The 20863-nt window shown below is 32.3% G+C and overlaps 1 protein-coding gene across 4 annotated transcripts in view; it reads right to left on the bottom strand.

Moving 5' to 3' along the window:
- The window catches only part of USP15 (ubiquitin specific peptidase 15), a 143963-nt gene that overhangs the window by 74072 nt on the left and 49028 nt on the right, over nucleotides 1-20863 (bottom strand). For all 4 annotated transcript variants that reach the window (XM_008003873.3, XM_008003870.3, XM_008003871.3 and 1 more), the window contains 3 exons: nucleotides 15063-15189; nucleotides 8365-8510; nucleotides 4055-4116 (listed from right to left, as the gene is read on the bottom strand). In XM_008003873.3, the coding sequence (XP_008002064.1) occupies nucleotides 4055-4116; nucleotides 8365-8510; nucleotides 15063-15189 (335 nt within the window). The remainder of the gene's footprint in view (nucleotides 1-4054; nucleotides 4117-8364; nucleotides 8511-15062; nucleotides 15190-20863) is intronic.

The raw sequence follows: 20863 nt of genomic DNA, 5'->3' as shown, positions 1-20863 counted from the left end.
CATCTCATTTTTCTTATTTGCTCTATTTACCAGTGATGGATATTTAGCTAGGCTATCTCCAAATCCCCACTACCACAAACTATGCAGCTACAAAGATTATCTCCTCAAAAATCTGTTTAAAAATTCCCCTGAGTGCTGGGTCAGAGGGATTAAACACTTCTGATTTAATTAACTATTGATGATTTACAGAATGACAATATCAGTTTACACTGGCATCGTAAGTACACAGATGTCTACACCATACCCAACACTTGGCATCAGCAAACTTTTAAATATTTGTCATTTTGATGGGTGAAAAATTGTATCTCATTTACATTCATTTTTTTTCTGATTACTAGTGAATTTGTCTATCTTCTCATCTACCTCTCAGCACTTGGCTAACCTTTATTTAAGTTGTTAGTATCTTTTATCTATTTTTTAGAAGCTATTTTTCTTTGTTTCTGTTAACTTATAGGGGTTCTTAATATATTACAGGTATTATTCCCTTTTGGTTTTAAAAGTTCCAAAGCTGACAACTGACTTTTAACTCTGTGTATAGTTCTTTTAACAGAAATCCTTAATTCCGATGTAATCAGATCCACTAAATTTGAACATTATGTTGTATGATCCCTCTAATGTAACTATTCTCCAAAATTGCTACTATTCACTTTTATTTATATATTTATTTTCAGATAGAGTCTCACTCTGTCACCCAGGCTGGAGTGCAGTGGCACGATCTTGGCTCACTGAAACCTCCGCCTCCCGGGTTCAAGCGATTCTCCTGCCTCAGTCTCCCGAGTAGCTGAGACTATAGGTGTCCACCACCATACCACCTAATTTTTGTAATTTTAGTAGAGGCAGGGTTTCACCATGTTGGCCAGGCTGGTCTTGAACTCCTGACCGCTCAAAGTGCTAGGATTACAGGCATGAACCACTATGCCCAGCCTACCATCCACTTTAAAGTGTTATATTTCTTATTTAGGTCTTTAATCCTTCTAGAGTTAGCCTTTGCATATAAAGTAGAAGGTAGGGCTCTAGGTTTCTTTTTTTCCAAATAGCCAGTACTCCTATTAAATGTAAGTAATCATCTGCTTTAAGCAACCTCACGACCTAATTGTGCCACATCATATACCAAGTTGTCAAATAGACATGAATCTGTCTGAGATTACTCGTTTATACCAATCTCTTTGCCTTTCTTTTGCTAGCATTATGTTGTTGTTATTAGTATAATTTTACAGTAACTCTCAATTAACTTGTAAGTCTAAGTGTTCTTTCTTTCTTCTTTTCTGTCAAAACTGATTCAGCTAATCCTGGACTTGTATTGGTCTATACTAACTTTAAAATGAGTTTGTCAAGTTTCTCAAAAAAAAAAAAAAAAAAAGATTTTTGAACAGGAGACACTGATGTGCTTTAGAGAAAACAGGCAATACTAGGTTAAGCCATATATTACATGATAATCTTTTATTTTCTAATAAACTTATATTCTTTTCCCATGAAGGTTTTATACATTTTTAATTAAGTTAATTTTTGTTAGACTATTTTCTAAGTGGGTTTCTCATGATAAATGGCAGGAGTTAGAAATCTATGGCTCACAGGCCAAATCCAAGCTTGCCATCTACTTACAAATAAAGTTTTATTGGAACACAGGCATTGGCATGTCTTGACATGATGTCTAAGGCTGCTTCCATACTACATCAGCAGTTACAGTTATGACAGAGACCATATGGCCCACAAAGCTGAAAACATTTAATAAAAGACTGCTGATCTCTCAGTATAGAAAAAACAACTGCTTTTTATAAATTAATCTTATATTAGACAACCTTGATGAATTTTCTCAGTTCTAGTAGTTTGCCGACTGTTTTGGAATTTATACAAATGACTATATCATATACAAATAGTGAACTTTATTTCTTCTTTCTTATCTCCTACTGTTATTTAAATTGTGCTAAAAATTTCTCAATGAAATTTAACTTTTGCTATAGACTTGAGGTATATAGGTTGTGTTAAGTTAGAATTTCCCTTTATTCTTAGTTTTCTGAGAATCTTTTCATATACAGCTGCAAATCTTTTTCTGTATTCTAGTACATTATTTGGCAATTTACGACATACTGCTACATAGTATTTCTTACATTTTAGAGGGAATGGATGTTTAACTTTTCTATGCTTTAATATACGGCATCCTTATTAAACTAGTAGATCCAGTGAAAAATGGGACTCTTAATTGTACTTTTGTACATCTCTAGTACAGCACCTGCATTCACCAATATTTATTGCATGAATATGGAAATAAACACATAGGAAACTGTGTTTTCTTTTACCCAAAGCCAAATACTACAGTTGTTGGAATAAATAAAAATGATATTGTGTTATTAGGGAATAAAAGAAAATATAAACTTAGTCTTATCTTTTGGGCAAAAATCGTCATTTTGAGTAGAAAAGATTTCTCAATCTTTAGAACTTATGGTTTTTTTTAAAAATATTAATCCACAAACAATTTTGTAATTTCAAAAATAATTTAAAGATAAAGCAAGTATATAGCAATCTAAACATTTAGGAAACAACAGTGGTTCTGCTTTGAAGACTAAAAGTAAATGTTCACAAAAAATATTCCTATCTAAACCTTCATCAGTTATTAAATCTACATAATTCAACCCACATGCTTTTAATATTAACATCTTCTTAATAAAAGTTCTACTTTTATACTAAGTTCTACCCTTGTACTACATCCAACTAAGTAGGGTAAGAATAAAAATCACCTCCATGTAATTAACATATTTAGGTGCCTTCTCATGATATCTTTAAATGAAAAAAAAAACCAAAAAACTTCACATAAGATAAAAAGGATAGAAAACCACTTATAAAAGGTACATTGTGGTTTTATTTTATTTAATTTATTTGTTTTTTGGAGAAAGTCTCACTCTGTTGCCCAAGCTGGAAGTATAGTGGCACGATCCCAGCTCACTGCAACCTCTGCCTCCCGGGTTCAAGCGATTCTTGTGTCTCAGCCTCCCAAGTAGCTGGGATTACAGGGATGCATCACCACTCCCGGCTAATTTTTGTATTTTTAGAAGAGATGGGGTTTCACCATGTTGGCCAGGCTGGTCTCAAACTCGTGACCTTGTGATCTGCCTGCGTTGGCCTCCCAAAGTGCTGAGATTACAGGCATGTGCCACTGCGCCCAGAGGGTGCATTGTAGTTTTAAATAAAATAAAGTAGCAGACTTTTTACTTGCTTGGTTAAAATGCACTGAATTGTTATTAATTTTATTTAAAAATATCATTAAGAATTTCAAAATACAGGTTTACAATCCCTTATCAGAACATCTGAAATTCCAAAGCTCTGAAAATTTAAAAATTTTTACACAGTTCATTTGGTGGCAACCTAACCTGAACCGATATAATGCTATTTATAGTCCTTATTTATCCCACTTAGTGTGAATATTTGCTGAAAAAATATTAATGTGTTTGATTATAAAGAGTCCTTTTGCAGAAACAGAAACATTACAGTAATAGGGGGGACATGTACCATATTACTTCTTAAAGCTGTGAGAAGTCTGAACACAACTGGCCTTGTGTTTTGATAATGGAGTACAGATCTATTAGTTCTAAAACAGCTAAAACGATTCCTAATTCTTCTTTCATTTACCCTCGAAAATACATCATATACTCCTCTATTTTTTTATTCTAAAACTTTCATTTGAATAAATATATTACTTTCACATCAGATTCATTTTGATAAAGAAATATTTTAAGATACTTTAAAAAAGCACAAAAAGCTTCAAAAAATTAAACAAATATTTAATGATTTGACTGTATTAGACAATGCAACTTTCTCATTTATACCATATATTTATACTATGCCTTAAGATATTTGAATTGGAAGCTTTTAAAATAGTAACATATTAATTAAGAGCAAATGTAGACAGCTTGTATACTAAGAATAAAATACTCAAAGATAAAGAAGGCATGAATTTCTGCAATACACAACTAGGTTCTTCTATCATTGTGGATTTGATTATCTAACATCAAAGGCTTCAAAATCATACAATAAGCCCATAAGAAGTGGCAGCACTTACTTAGGAGTAGAAGGACCCCTTGGCCATGTTCCATCTTCATTTTTCTGTTCTATCACTAATACCTGCAAATATGACACAATAAAAGGGTGTTTTTCCATAACTCTGAATTTAAAATAACTTTAGAAGATAGCTGGGTAAACTAAGAAACTAAAGTAACTCTGTGATTATATAAAGCAAAACAGTAGACAAGGTGAACAGGTAATCTGCATTTCGATTCCAAAGCTAGGCAGGGGAGACTAAAAGACCTCAAATAACAAAAAAAATCAGTAATGATAGGGAGAAGGAATTGTAGAAGATAAACTGTAAAGAAAACCACTGGTTCCATGACTTTAAGTATAAGAAAACGTAAACCAAGTAAACAGAATATAAATTCCTTGAATTCAGAGAATACATTTTCTATTTGTATTTGTAGGTTGTAACAGAGAACTCTGTAAATAAGAGATGCTCAATAAATGTTTGCAGCTGTTAAACACACTGACATAGGATCTTGGCTAACTTATTTTTATGTAAATGCAGATGAAGGGTGACAGATAATTCCAAATTACAGATTATGTAGAATTTATTTGGGGTTTTGAAATTAGTGTGTATTTACATTATCACCATGGAAATTATAGAATCTTTAAATATACAAATGATAGAGTCCCATTTATGAGAATCAGACTGAAGTTCTCCGTTACAGCATGGATGAGGCAGACAGAAAACACCTCTAATAAATAAAAAGTATAGGCTTTGCCGGAGCTATACTTTATTTTAAAACACCCTAAAATCTTTTCTTATATCTTCCAGTCTAATAAGTCTTTCTTCTAGTTTTTGCTATGGATTAGTCTGTGCAAAGAAGAAAAACTTAGCAAAAATAATTAAATTAGCAAAGGAAATATGTGATAATACCAATAAAAAGTTAAAATATACAATTTCCATGGAAAAACTGTAATACAGACAATATGACTTGAAGCAAATCCAAGGCATTACAAATTTGAATACATTTCATTTACTGTTTCATTGACTCTTTTTCTTAAAGTCGCAATTTCATAACCTACTCTACTCGCACTTAGCAATATATTCTTGTGAACTATATATTTCCAGGCCATTTATAAATTGGCATTTAGATCCTAGCTATGTAAAATGTAAGCATGTTTCAGAGTATATGTAACAAACAGTAAAATGTTGATTTTAAAAACATTCATGAAACCTTGTTGTTAAAAGAGATGCTAATTAAAATATTAAAGTTAGCTTTAAAAAAATCTATTTCACACATTAAAAAGTGTATTTGTACCACATAAAAAGTAAGTGTACCATGTACCTAATATACTGATCCCTTCCTTCACATTCCTCTCCCTACCTACTAGAGACAAGTAATCACTGTCTCAATTTTCTGATTTTCATTCTGATGTAGTTTTATAATTTTTTAAAAGATTTACAAAGTAGAATTTAGTGAGTGATTTTTAACTTCTCAAGAATGTTTTGCTTTACCGCAATTTATACAAGAGTAACAGTTACAGATAAACTATATGTATAAATATATATATAAACTTTACAATCATTTGCGGACTTAAGTCAGTTTTAAAACAAGAGATTTTAGCTACAGATTTCAGTTATGCATATAATATAATTATTTAACCATAATGCCTTAATTCCTAACAGTATTTATACTTAAAATTCCATGTTTTAAAAACCATAAATACTAATGCTGAAGGCCATCAGAAATATTAAAATTCAGTCCTTTATTCAAGTGTATCCTTTTCTGAATAAAATTTTATTATAGTTAAAACTTTAACTCAAAATAAAAATATTTTTGAAAAGATTTCAAAATTCAAATTAAACCCACATAAAAAGGAGAGAAGAAATGCCTCACATTTTGGGAGACAAACTCTTCAATAATATGTCTTTATTTTCTAATGAGGAAACTTTCAATTTAAGTATTAAAAAAAAAAAAAGGTCCAGGAGAGGGTTTAGTTCATTTATCTTCTCTGGCTGAAGAATTATCGTAGTCTGAAAAATTTAATGAATATTCTTTGAAACATTCCTGTTTTTAAAGATCAAGTCCTTAAGGATATTTAATCTTATTAAATTATTCTCTCATTTGCCATCTGATAAATGTTTACCTATCAAGAACATAAAATTATTTAACTTCTCTAAGTCTCAGTTTTCTAATGTACATGATGAAAAGAGTAACATTCATTTCAAAGGATTGCTGAGAAGGTTTAAAGAAAGAATTCTATAGATTTCAAATCGTACTTTTGGAGCTACCTCAAGGCCTAATGGATGAAAACCAAGGAGAGAGGTTATGTCTACTGGAATACAGAAAGAGACAGCTGGCTACATAAAAGGGCAGTGTTGGCTCATCAGTGGATTTCCAAGGTCCACACTTCAGGCTTCCACCAGCTACATTTCCCTTTTAACTGTAATACATACTGGATTTTGTAAGATTTCTCTTAAGAATATAATGACTAAAATAAATCTGAAAATCACTGTATTTTGACAGCCTAGTACAATTCTTGACACACAGTAGGCATTTACTAAAAATTAATTTCCCTCACTTTCTCGAAATTTTTCCACAACTCAGAATCATATTATTGATGTTAACAGTAATTTTTAAATAAAACAAAAAAAATCTTCCATTTACCAGAGTACCAGGCATGTTAGGTTCTGAAAATAAAAATAGGGTACAAAGTCTAACCAAAACAAGGACCTCATAGTCTGGGGAGATTAATATATACAAATAACTAAAGCATATAATGAACAATACAAAACATATACATAAATCTTTGTGGAAGTTAAGGAAGCAATTTTTTTCTCCAAAGTAGAAACATCCTATACCTCAACTGATACTGAGAGAAATAGGGAAGGCTGAATAGATGATGTGACATTTGAGCTAGAACCTGAAGGATGAACATTCTGATACGGCTAACCTACATGATGGTATGGGATGGTTAATTTGATTATATGGATGGTTAAAAGGACTTTTTGCTGGATGAATACAGGGACTCCAAAGACATGTACATCATCAGGCAGATGGAATAACACATTGGAAAGGACAAGAGTATGGAATAGCATAGTGTGTTCAGGGAACTATACGCAGCTCAGTTTGGTACTGCTTGAGTATAAACCACAAAACAAAGATAATCTAAAGATGATGGAAGAGTAGGTAGGAGGTTAAACCATAACTTGCATGCTGGCTTAAAGTGCCTAGACTTAATTATTAAGGAACCAGGAAAAGTTTATGAAAGGAAGACATTCACGTGAAGTTTACATTTTAGAATGAATATTCTGGCTAAAACAAGACTGTCCTATTGTTACCTGCTAATAACAGAAAAACAAAGGAAGAAAGATTGAGCAGACATACAAGAGCCTGGAGATAGAGGAAGGGCTGAGAATGGAACACAGAGATTACTTCAAGAGATAGAAGGTAGAATCAGTAGGACTTGCTGACTGTAACTAAACCTCTTCATTTCTCAATACTTTATTTGGATTACACCATTAGAAAAACACCGGCCAGGCACAGTGATGCACACCTGTAATCCCAGCACTTTGGGAGGCTGAGGTGGGCGGATCACGAGGTCAAGAGATCGAGACCATTCTGCCCCTTCCTGGCCAACATGATGAAACCTCGCCTCTACTGAAAATACAAAAATTAGCTGGGTGTGGTGGCGCACGCCTGTAGTCTCAGGTACTCAAGAGGCTGAGGCAGGAGAATCACTTGAACTTGGGAGGCAGAGGCTGCAGTGAGCCAAGATTGCATCACTGCACTCCAGCCTGGGAGACAGAGCGAGACTCTGTCTCAAATAAACAACAAAAAAGTCAAATTGGGAGCTGACACCTTTCAACAAGGGCTGGCAAACTAGAGTTCACTTAGCCTGCTGCACATTTATATGAACAGTTTTATTAGAATACAGTCATACTCATATATTGATGTATCATTTATGCTTGTTTTTGTGTACTACAATGGCAACATTTTAGATGCTACTTTGTGGCCTGCAGAGAACTGTAATTTGTAACAAATAAATGTGTAAATAAGAGATGCTCCCTATATGTTTACTATTTGGTCTTTCACAGAAAGTTTGCTGCCCCACCTTATAATATTAGCTGGGAATTTTTTTCTCATTAAAAATGATTTCTTTTTAACAAGTAGATTATTCCCAAGTTCAAGAAGGGAATCAGAAGTCAGAGTCAGTAACCAGCAGGGAGAGACAAGAGATGAGTTTAGAAAGAGGAAACCAGAAACAGCAGAGCCCATATATATTGCCAGGATATTGATTAAAGTTTGTGAATCCAAAAGCCTTCATGTATAGTACGCTTAAAATAAACAATACCTGTCCTTGGTATAAACCAGCATCCTGAATGGTGCTGTCTGGTTTATTCAGTGGTTCAAATGTATTACTCATGTATTTGTTCCACAATCTGGTCTCCTTTTCATCTGGAATATTGAAGATTTTTCTTATTTCCTTTTCAATTGTATCTAGATTTAAGGAGGAAAGATATATAAATATAGTATGTATTTCAAAATGTACCACATATAGCTAAATGTTACCAGCATAAAAATTCTAAATTTAAAATACTAATAGAAAATCAAGACTAAATATGTAATAAATCTATAAAACACAAACCAACAAAAGGGTTTTTGAGACTGAGTGTGCTTTTTACGGAAAAAATGGTATTCATACTCCAACAAATTACTTGGGGAATTTAAAATCTCAAAAGTTAAGAGTTCAATCACCTAACATTAAAATAGAATTTATGATACACAGGATAAACTTTAACTTTTAACATATTATAATTAAAATATTTTCTCAGGAGATGTAGGAATTAAAGTATGATTAAGAGATGTTACAGGTGGAAAATTTTTTAAGTACCACATAAGCAATTTAAAAATAGTTTATATTAAACTGAGCAGCTAACGAGAATATATGGACACAATAAAAAAGAAAGTGCCTTGTTTGAAGGGATGTCTGTATTCACCAAAATTTAGTATTTTCAAGGTAAAGCCATGTCTTTCTCTGATTTCTAAATCAATTTACTGAAATTTCATCCAGTTCTGGTTAATAACTTGCCTAATCAACTCAAGAAAATAATAATCAAAATATTTTATGATATATGAATACAGAATACTTTTAAATTGTAGAATAGTTGATTAGTTTTGAAAAAAATTATAAAATATTAAACTTAATAATATATGTTCTCTGAAGAAATATGAAAACCTACATCTATCTTACATAATTTAGTCCAATAATACTATCTACTTAGCAGCTAATGTTTTGTAATAGTCTTATAGTCAGTGAGGTTTTGATAAGGGCATTAAATCAGTAGAAAAAAAGGCACTAATTCAAAATATCAACAGCATTATCTCAAAACTTAAAGCAAATCACCCAGAATATTTAAATAATTACATAAAATAAATATACTCTTAGTACCTGTACTAGTCTGTTCTCACACTGCTGTAAAGAACTACCTAAGACTGGGTAATTTATGAAGAAAAGAGGTTTAATTGACTTACAATTCCATGGGTTGTACAGAAGCATGGCTAGGAGGCCTCAGGAAACTTAAAATCATGTTGGAAGACGAAGGGAAACAAGCACATCTTATCATGGCAGAGTAGGAGAGAGTGCGAAGGGGGAAGTGCTACACACTTTTAAACAACCCTATCTCATGATAACTCATTCACTATCACAAGAACAGCAAGGGGGAAATCTGCCTCTATGATTTAAACACCTCCCAGCAAGCACCTCCTCCAACATATGGGGGATTACAATTTGACATGAGATTTGGGTGGGAACACAGAGCCAAGCCTTATCAGTACTGCTTTCTATTTTGGCAGGGTTGTCTTTTTTTCTTTTTGCTCTTTTTATGAAAGTGAATGTATATACAGAAACATGCACTAATCATCAGTATCTTGTGATAAATTTCCAAAGTGGACATACCCATGTAAACTGCACCAAGATTAAGAAACAAAACACTACCTAGGAAGGAGGATAAAAGAAGAAGCCAAGGAAGAGAGCTGTTTTAATCTTTCTATAAAAATGAATAAATTTTTCCTGAGGGCAGAAATAATTTTTGCTCTTGGCAAAAATACTAAAAATACTGACAAATATAAATAAAATGTCTACCTAGATATAACCACTGTTGACATTCTGATATTTCTTCTGGATGTTTTTTCTATTAATACAGGCATCTGTGTACATAATATATTATAAACAAATGTGGAAATTTCCTCAAGTTTTGCGATCTAATTTACATATGGGGGAACATTACAGGCGTAGGAGTAGTAACGCAAATGCCTTGAGGTGCAAATGTGCTTGGCATGTTTTAGAATAGCCTGGTACATCAATGTGGCTGAAGTAGAATATGTGATGTAGAAATAAGACTATAAAGGTACTTCTGCAGGATTATATACACTTCTGTGAGCTATCAAAGTATTTATATTTTAATCTGAGCAAAAAAGGAAGCTATTGAAGAGTTGGGAAGAGAAGTGGCATATGACTGACATTTTAAGTGTTCACTTTTGCTGCTAGTGAAGAACAATGCAGAAGGTCTGATAGGGTTTGGCTCTGTGTCCCCACCCAAATCTCATGCGGAATTGTAATCCCCAGTGTTTGACGAGGCACCTGGTGGGAGATGACTGGATCATGGGGTCAGATTTCCCCCTTGTTGTTCCTGTGACAGTGAGTGAGTTCTCACGTGATCTGGTGGTTTGAAAGTGTGTAGCACTTCCCCCTTTGCTCTCTCTTTTGCTCTGCCATAGTAAGATGTGGTTGCTTCCCCCTTTGCCTTCTACCATGAGTGTTAAGCTTCCTGAGGCCTCCTAGCCACGCTTCCTGTACAGCCTATGGAACTGTAAGTCAATTAAACCTCTTTTCTTCATAAATTACCCAGTTTCCAGTAGTTCTTCACAGCAGTGCGAGAATGGACTAACTCAAGGTCAGAGGTGGGTAACTAGACTACTGCAGCAATCCTAACCAAAGTGGTAGCAATGGAAGCAGTGTTAAGTGGTCCAATTGAGAATAAATTCTGAAGGAATTGCTAAGAAGATATGCTGCTAGATTACATGAAGGTTAAGAAATAAAGGAATCAGAAATGATTTTTGGCCTAAGCAATTGGAAGAGCAAAAGTGGGAATTATGGAGATAAGGAAGAATGACAGAGCCTCAGGTTTTTTGGGAAAGGGAGCTTAGTTTTATACCTGATAGTCTTCTTGAGAAGCCTGTCAGATATACAAATGAAGATACGGGATAGTTCAAACTGGAATTATGGGAGACTTTAGGGCAGGATCTATCAACTTAAAAGATATCAACAAGTGGAAAATATTTAAAGCCAGGAGAACAAAAGAAATCACCAAGGAAAGGAGGGCTGGGAGAATATGGAGACACTGATATTTTGAGATAAAGAATATGAAGAGGGTTTTGCAAAGGACTCCAACAAGATGCAGCCAGTGAGAAACTGTACCCAGGAAGCCATGTGAAGAGAAAGTGCTTCTAGATGGAAAAGTAGTTTATCTGTGTTGTACTTTGCTGACAGGTCAGGAAAATGGAAGATTTCTATATATTACCATTGGATTTGTCAATGGTAAGATCATGAGAGACTATGACAGAAGTAGTACCAATGGAGTGGTAGGTTTCGATGTCTAATGTAGTGGGCTCAAGAGCAAATGGGAGCAGGAAAGTGGTGACCAGAACACGGGATGCTAAAATTGAGATTTGGCAAGTGCAGTTACAGATAACAACAGTCTAGGGTTTAACGATAATAATTGGTGGCTGAGCTTGGGTACAGGTTAAGATCACTGAAGTTGAGAATGGTCAAAGGACTGACAGTGTGTGCTTATTTTTCCACATATTAATTCAATTATACTAGCCAGTTAATGAAAAGTAAACAGAGGTAGAAAAATAATACAGGTTACTCACAAAACTTAGAAATTAAAAAAATATTAATATGTCATAGAAATTAAATCATATTTTTCAAGAAGTTTTATGTTTTTAGTAGTTAATCTTAAAGGAAAATAAAACTATTATTTTATCTCTCTTACTTGAACATGCTCAATGTTCAAATATATCAATTTTGGCAGAAAATATTTGAGGCCAGAAGATTTTGGCCCTGATAGGTAAATCATTTAGATATGGCCTATGGCCTGCTACCATTTTTACTATATATCAATGTAAGTAGTACTAGCTGAAAACAAAATATTTTATTAATTTGGTAACAAGAGAAAACAGACACTTATACTTCCCAATTCTGTTTATAAAATTTATATAGCTGTATTTCACATACATAGCTATTTTAATCATTTTCAATCAAGATTTCTTAAAAGACCATGGGGAAAAATATATATGCATCTTAAGTTTCTTAAGTAAATTCTGTGTTTCAAAACCCATTTCCTTTAGAAAAACAAAATCAGCCCAATTAATATCTCCAAAATGAATATTCCTTTGGCATACACAGATTGTGTAAGGCAGCAATTAGGAGATGAGAGTTTTAAGAGCTCTGCTTATGAAGTTAAAGTACTAGCTCTACCACTTGGTACCAGGGTGAATTGAGGTAGATTCTAAATCTCAGTTTCATTATCTGTAAGAGGAAGACGCTTGCTTGCTTAACTTTAAGAAAATTCCTGTAAAGTGCTTAAAACATAGTAAATATTCAATAACTGTTAACCTGTATGATAACCATAATCATGAAGTGTCTAAAATTCCTGACTTGACAAATTATAATTTTTGCAAACCTTTTTGCTTAAAAAGAAGACTCATTCTAATACAGACTTTCAAACTGTTTAAACTAAGAGCTATAGTAAGAAACTGTGACCCAGGACATACACATGTATGTTGATATTTTGTATTCTAATATCTCCCATTCAATTTTCTTTACTCCCAAAACTGTTTAATGAACCACCAAAATATCAACAATCCAGTTGGAAAAACAATGATTTAATACAGTAAGAAATTATAGCTATGCAAAAATTGGGTTCATACAGAATGTTAAAGTATATATCCAATTTATCCAGCATTTTAAAGTACTAGTATATTAATCTATGTTGACTAAAATCTATGCTAGATTGTAAACTTTTTGAAGCAGTGAACCTTTATAAAGTATATATCTTTGTGACAAATTCTTACACAGTTCTTATCATGAGAACCCATAATGCTTGTTTTGAATTCAGAAATTAAATCAGTTGCTGATTTTCCTGAATTTCAAAATACTTAGTATAATAATGTTCTAAAATAAGATTTCTGATGGTCTCATATTTGTGTATAATTTTCCTATCAAAATGAGGTAGGGAGAGAAGAAAATACCAAACTTTAAAAATAACTAGAAAACATTATTTTAAGAGGTAGCCTCTCATTTATATTCCAATTGGCTACAAATTTCAGAGACAACTCTGAATTAATTTTAACAGATTACCCTTGTTAAATTTACAGACTCTTCTCATGTACATATCCATATGATTAAAATAATTTTCATATGTTGAAAACTTTGTTTTTAATATGTAGAAATATCTTATTTTCCTAAATATATTCCATAAATCTGGAAATTCAAAAGTCAAGCAATTTATCTGTAATAATAATTATAATAACATTTACATATGAAATTCCTTATCTTTTAAGCATTCATTTTAGAAAGATGAGTCTATGAGCTTTTTTTTTTTTTTTTTTTGAGATGAGGTCTCACACTGTCACCAGGCTAGAGTACAGTGGCATGGTCTCCGTCTACTGCAGCCTCCGCCTCCCGGGTTCAAGCAATTTTTTTGCCTCAGCCTCCCAAGCAGCTGGGACTACAGGCGCACGCCCACTACACCTGGCTAATTTTTGTACTTTTAGTAGAGATGGGGTTTCACCATGTTGGCCAGGCTGGTCTCGAACTCCTCACTTCAGGTGATCCACCCGCCTAAGCCTCCCAAAGTGCTGGGATTACAGGTGTGAGCCACCGCGTCCAGCCAACTATGAGCTTATTGAAACTTAATCTCGAACTTATAAATGTTCTAGCTAAATGAAGAGGGGAGAATAAAGAGTCATAACATAATGCTGTATTTTATTTGATGCAAACATTAGGATTAACCAAGCACTGAGTACTTGAATAATGCTACTATTTCATAAAAAATATGGGTTAAAAGGATTTTCCTGCTGAGGTGGATAAGTGATGAAAGAAAGCCAAATGCACTTAATGACATTCAGAAATACTTTCATTTACTTTAATGACTGGTTCCAACAAGGAAATCTTAGGCCGTGCTATAATTCATAAATTTGCTAATCCTCTTCCATGCTGGGTTCTAAAAGTTATGTGTCCTTCTTCACTGTTCATTTGTATTTTCTAAGATCAATGTTATCACCATTAATCTTGTTTTACAACTTCATTTGAAATTAAATACTTTAAAATTTTTTGAGTTGTTTTATGAAACAAAATGTAATTTTTATTAAATTCATAATCATTTATTTAAAAAAATATTTTATTCAATATATTCTTTACCTAAAATTAAAACTGTCTTTTAAATAGAAAGAAAACAATTTATATAAATTTTAATATACAGAGAGAATTAAGTGTACTTATATTTGAGACTTACAACTGCTTATGCCACTCATTAATTTGAAAAATCAATGTGTCAAAATAACGCTAAGCCTGCTGCCTTAGCTACTTACCTGTATTTATAGAATAAAATAATAAACTAGGAGAAAAAAGGAAATAACCCATTTTAATTTTCCATGCTACCTTACCAAGATTTAATTAAGTTTTTTATTTAAAGGTCTATGTTACAAACGACACACCAGTTGCTAAATAAAAACAATAATTATTTGATGTTTTTTAAAAAAGCAAAATGGCATAAATGTTAAAATTCATTTAATAAATGCAAAAGCATACAAGAAACAATAAATAATTTAACTCTAAGACACTGTATCAAAGCTGGAAATTGTGGAAATTGAATGTCTATATTTAAATCCTTAAAATGGTTATCATGCAAGCAGCATATAACAAAGATAATTCTAACTAAATATCTAATAGCAATGATTTAAAAACGAGACAGGATCTTGCATTACCTATTGTGTCAGCTTTGCTAAATCTTCGAGTTACAACATTGTTCATGTTTCCATTTTCACATAGCTTCAATTCTGTGAGATATACTTCTACTTTGCAGTGCTTTACAAACATACCCTGTTCAACCACCTAAAATAATGAAACAAAACAAATCAGTGTCACCTATATCAATATATCTCACTCTAATAACAATATATTTAAAGAGACTTTAGAAAACTGCAGATCTCCAGTGAAAAACCAGTCACTATCAAAGCCTGTCAATATATATATATAAAAGATATTGGATAGTTGAAATTTCAAAAGCAAGAAAGCTTTTTGGAAATTTTGATATTTAAAAGAAAGAAAGAATCATGATTTTAAAATATTAAGTGTCAGTTTGGAAAGGCATTCTACTGACCTATGAAGATACACTGGTACACCATAAATAATTAATATTCAGCATTTATAATAAGAAAGCTTACCCAAAATGACTATGGGCAAATATATACATATGTTGTTTATACATTCAAATAAATACAGTTCTGAGTGAAGATACAAACATACTTCTCAGAGCTTCTAGTAGTGATCCCAAGCAGAAAACCTTTAAAAAGTTGTTTATACAATTTCAACTCAATGGCTATACTATCACTGTTATGTTAAAATATATCTATTAAAATGATAACTCCAAATTACTGTTGCCAAAATATTCAGCTATGGCTAGGTAACTGATATGTTAGTTTCACCCTACAATGACTTTATTTGACCTTTAACTACACACTTAGTAATTCTATGTAACAATTAAAAGAAAGCTGTTAAGCATGCAAGCCATAAAGCATAAAAAGGAAATATGTATATATTAAGGTCACCTTTTAAATAAGTATAATTCCTTTTGATCTTCTAAAGGTTAACTGTAGGATTTCAGTCATGAATACTGTTTCTGAAAATAGTAATAGGCCTGATATGTGATCCATTAGACAAATATGGCAAAAGGGAGGCTCCAAATGACTGCTGGATATACTCACAAGCTTACATCAATTCAAAAAAGGAGTTTACAAACTTGTCTTTCACTGCATGGAAAAAATTCAAATGCAGTTCATCTAGTATTTACTATCTAATCCAACACACATTTTTATGATACTTTGTCGTATATATTTTTTTAATCATGCTTGTTACAATTTTTTTAAACAGGCAGCAGTCTGCACCTCTCCTTCTGCTAATAAATGTAACTTGTTTTGTAAAACCAATATGTTAAACTACTGAGATTTGTTTTAAATCTCTTAAGCTGATTTACTTCATGGTTACAAATGTAATACCATTTAATTTTATAAGATTACTTGTAGTTATATTTAAGTAGAGAAACAAAGAATCAAATATTCTTATCAGTCAGTAATTTCTGTACTGGGGCTCAATATCTGAGTAAAATCCTAAAATAAACTACATTAAAGTAGTTACTAATCACTGGTAGTTACTAAAACTAAGGTAAACTGCAGGCCTCATTTTTATGGAAGAAAAAGAAAAATGGAATGACCAACACAAAGCAGGATTAGAGATAAGTACGGTTAAATAACAACCATAAAATAAATCCCCCATTATGATTTATATTGACGTATATACTTTCTAAATAGGCATAGTTTTCTAAAAATGAAAATAGATTTCCATAATACTATAGATATTTTCCTGGAAAGAACCTGGTGACTTAACTGTAAGAGTCATTGTGAAAACAAAATATCAAGAATATTTCAAAATCCACACTACCGGGATTCACAATTTTTCTTACCATTTTTTTCTTCTTTCCTACGTTTTACATTGCTAAAACCTTCATCATCACTACTCAGAATACTGCTACTATATTTATAAGATATTTATTTTACTAATTCCAAAAGTAGTGTATTAACAAGGTGTCATTTTTAAAAATATGAGTTTGTTGTCAAACTATGTGAAAAGTATATGTACTATTAAAGCCTGAAAATAACAGCACCATAAAAAGAAAAATAATAAGCACATTGAATCAATGTTATAATTGTCACATGTAGATTATTTGCTTTTATAATGTCTTTCATGTTTGTTTACATAAAATCTCCTTCCTACCTTAATTAAAAATGTATGCATTGAAAATGATGGTCATGAAGACTAATAGGAAGAAACAAGCTTATAAAAAAAGTAAAGTTTTATTTACCTAATTATTATAACTATTAAAAAATATATTTGAAATAATATTGGAAGGGGGATATTCAGAAATGATAGTTATGTTTCAATATTATAGATGATAGTTATAATGTTTACTCTCAATGAACTATAACACTGTTATATTACCATAAATAAAAAGTGAGTACATGATGAAATCTGGCTCCTTGTCCAAAATTTAAGACTTATGGACAGGCAAACATATTTTCATTAATTTATAACCATAATGAAGGCAAAGTCTCTTCACTAAGTATTTGAGCTAAATATAAGTTTATAGAGGATTAAAATAAATAATTTCTATTTGTTCATTTTTTTGCTGTGAATATTGAGGGCATTTTTTACAAGGCCATTAAACATACTAAATAAACCCAATACAGTCTACTCTTTATATCTGTCTGTGTATGAAAAGTTTCATAGAAACTTTACCTTCATTCCAAGTGCCTTCCTCCCTGAAATGGGAAGAGAAATAAAAGTAATTTCTAAAAAAATCTAGTACTATATAAACAATTTCATAACACCAGGCCTCTAACAGACGGACTTACTCTTTTGTAGGAGCTAGCTTCATTCATTTTAAAAGTATTTGCTGAGTACCTACATTTGGTGCAGATAAACTAGACCTAGATCCTGGAGTCTGAGTGAGAACAGATAACAGTGAAGACAGAGAAGTAGATAAACACAACAAAACTATGAAATCATAGTTCTTAATGTGTAACAAACAAATCCTATATATGTGATATTCCATCCACAAATATTTCAGAGTACTTTCTTCAGAAACAAAGACTCAAACATAACCATAATACCATCATCACACCTAAAAAATTAAAACTCATCAATTAACATCAAATATCCAGTCAAAAGTCAAATTTTTCCTTCTATCTCATTTTTAATATATTGTTTGAATCAGGATCCAAATACAGTCCATATATTGCAATAGACTAATTTGTTTCTTAAGTGTCTTTTAACCTAGAAGTTCTCCATCTTTCCTACTCTTGTAATTTTTAGTTTAGATCACTTCATAGATAGTGACATATACTCACTCTAAACAGGATGCAAATATCTAGTTGCTCCTTTTTTTGTGATGCTGGTGGACATTAAAGCCAATGCCTAGATCCAGTGATGGGCAAACTTATGAACTAAGTTTGGCTAAACTTAGGTTTAGATGGCTAAATCTACCCATCACCTATTTTTGTAAATACTGCTTTACTGGAACATAGCCACACCCATTCATTCATGTCTATGGCTACTTTCATACTCAATTATTAATTATCTACGGCTGCTTTTATGTCTCAATCAGCAAAGTTTAGTCATTTCAAAAGAGACTAAAGGGTGCATAAAGCTAAAAATATTTACTATCTGGCCCTTTACAAAAAAACGTTAGTGACCTATTCCTCCTACATCTTCAGTCTCTAGACCTTCAGCCTAGATCCATTAACTCATTAAGTCTTCTTTAATTTTACCCAGTAATGTTTCACAATTTTCAATATAGAAAAACACAGTTCTTACTAGGTTTATTCCTAAGTATTTTGACCTGTAAATGTTATTTTAAAATTCAACTTTATTGAGAGACAACCTGTTGAAGGGGAGAAAATATTTATAAGCTATTCATCCAACAGAGGACTAATATCCAGAATATACAAGGACTCAACAACTCAACAGGTAAAAACCAATCCCATTTAAAAGTGGGCAAATGACATGAACAGACATTTCTCAAAAGACAAACAAATGGCCAACGGTGTATAAAAACAGGTTCAACATCACTAATCATCAGAGAAATGCAAATCAAAACCACAATGAGGTATCACCTTACCCAAGCCATAATGGCTATTATTAAAAAGACAAAAGACAACAGATGCTGGTGAAGATGTGGAGAAAAGGGAACACTTACACACTGTTAATGGGAATGTAAACTAGTACAGCCACTACAGAAAACAGCGTGGAGATTTCTCAAAAATCTCAAAATTGAATTACCATTCAATCCAGCAATCCTAGTACTGCATATCTAACCAAAGGAAAAGAAGTTAATACATGAAAGGGATACCTGCACTCACATGTTTATTGTAGCACTATCTACAATAGCAAGATATGGAACCAACCTAGGTGCTCATCAATGAATGGATAAATACGGGGTGGGTGTGTGTGTGTGTGTACACACATATATATACATATATATAAACAATGGAGTACTATTCAGCCATTACAAAGAATGAAATCATGTCTTTTGCAGCAACATGGATGAAGCTGGAGGTCATTATATTAAATGAAATAAGCCAGGGACAAAATGACAAATATTATATGCTCTTATTTGTATGTGGAAGCTAAAAAATTTGACCACATGAAGTAAAGTGTGGAAACATAGGTAACAGACACTGGGAAGGATAAGGAAGGGAGCAGGGAAGGATGAAGGGAACTGGGTTAAAAGTACAAACATACAGTAAGATGGAATAAATTCAATGTTTGAAAGCAGAGCAGGGTGACTATACTTAACAAAAATGTACTGAACTTGGGTGAAGGACACCCTAAATACCCTGACTTGATCACTACTTACTATATATATGTAACAAATTTTCTCATGTACACCATAAATTTGTACAAATAAAAATAAACTTTATTTGTTGCCAATAAAAAACTGGTTTCCCTATACTGCCCTTATATCAGGCAACCTGTTAAATTTACCTATTAATTCTAATTGTTTACCAGTACATATTTTTGGAATTTTAAACCTATAGAATCATGCCTTCTAAAAACACTGACAGTCTTATGTTTTCTTTTTCAAGGTTCACCCTTTTAGTTCTTTTTACTGTATTACCATACTGGCTAAGATTTCTAACACAGTTATTTTTGATTTGGGAAGAACTTTTAATATTTTACCAATAAGTATAATATTTACCAGTGGTTTCTATTCCTAGTTTTCTGAGAGTTTTTTAAAAGATCATACACGGATGTTGAGCATCAAATGTTCTTTCTACATGTATTATTTTTCTTCTTTATTCTGCTAAAATTGTGAGTGCTTTTCAAAGTTAAAATTGTATTCTTTGAAAAATATCTACCTTGGTCATTTTTGTCCTTTTTACATAATGCTGGATTTGTCTTGCTAACACTTGTTAGGACTTAAGCATCTATGTTCATGAGTGAGACCAGCCTGTAATTTTTCTTTCTCGTCCTTCAGGTTTTATGTCATGTTTATGCTAGCCTTATAAAATAAGTTGGGGAGTACTGCTTCTATTCTCAGAAAGAATCTGTATGGTATTGGTTTATGGTTTCCCTAAATATTTGGTAGAATACACTGGTAAAGCTTTCTTGGCCTGAAGCTTTCTCTGTGGGAAAGTTTTCAATGACTCAATTTCTTTAATCAAATAGGTGAATTCGAGTTTCCTATTTATTACTGTATTAAAGTTTTGTTTGTCTAGAAATTACTTCATCTAAATTTTCAAATTACATAAAACTGTTCAAAACATAATATTTTTTTAAAAAGTCTTTAGACTCTGGCATGATGTTTCCTTTTTCATTCATAATATAGGTTATCTGTGCCTACCCTCTTTTTATTCTTAAACAGTCTTGCCAGGACTCATCTTTATTTTACTGGTCTAATTTCACTGTTCTCTGCAATGACTGAATTTTGCTCATTTAGTGTGGGTTTGTT

The sequence above is a fragment of the Chlorocebus sabaeus genome, chromosome 11 (genome assembly GCF_047675955.1).
Source record: "Chlorocebus sabaeus isolate Y175 chromosome 11, mChlSab1.0.hap1, whole genome shotgun sequence".
NCBI lineage: Eukaryota > Metazoa > Chordata > Mammalia > Primates > Cercopithecidae > Chlorocebus > Chlorocebus sabaeus.
This window is presented reverse-complemented; position numbering and strand designations above follow the sequence as displayed.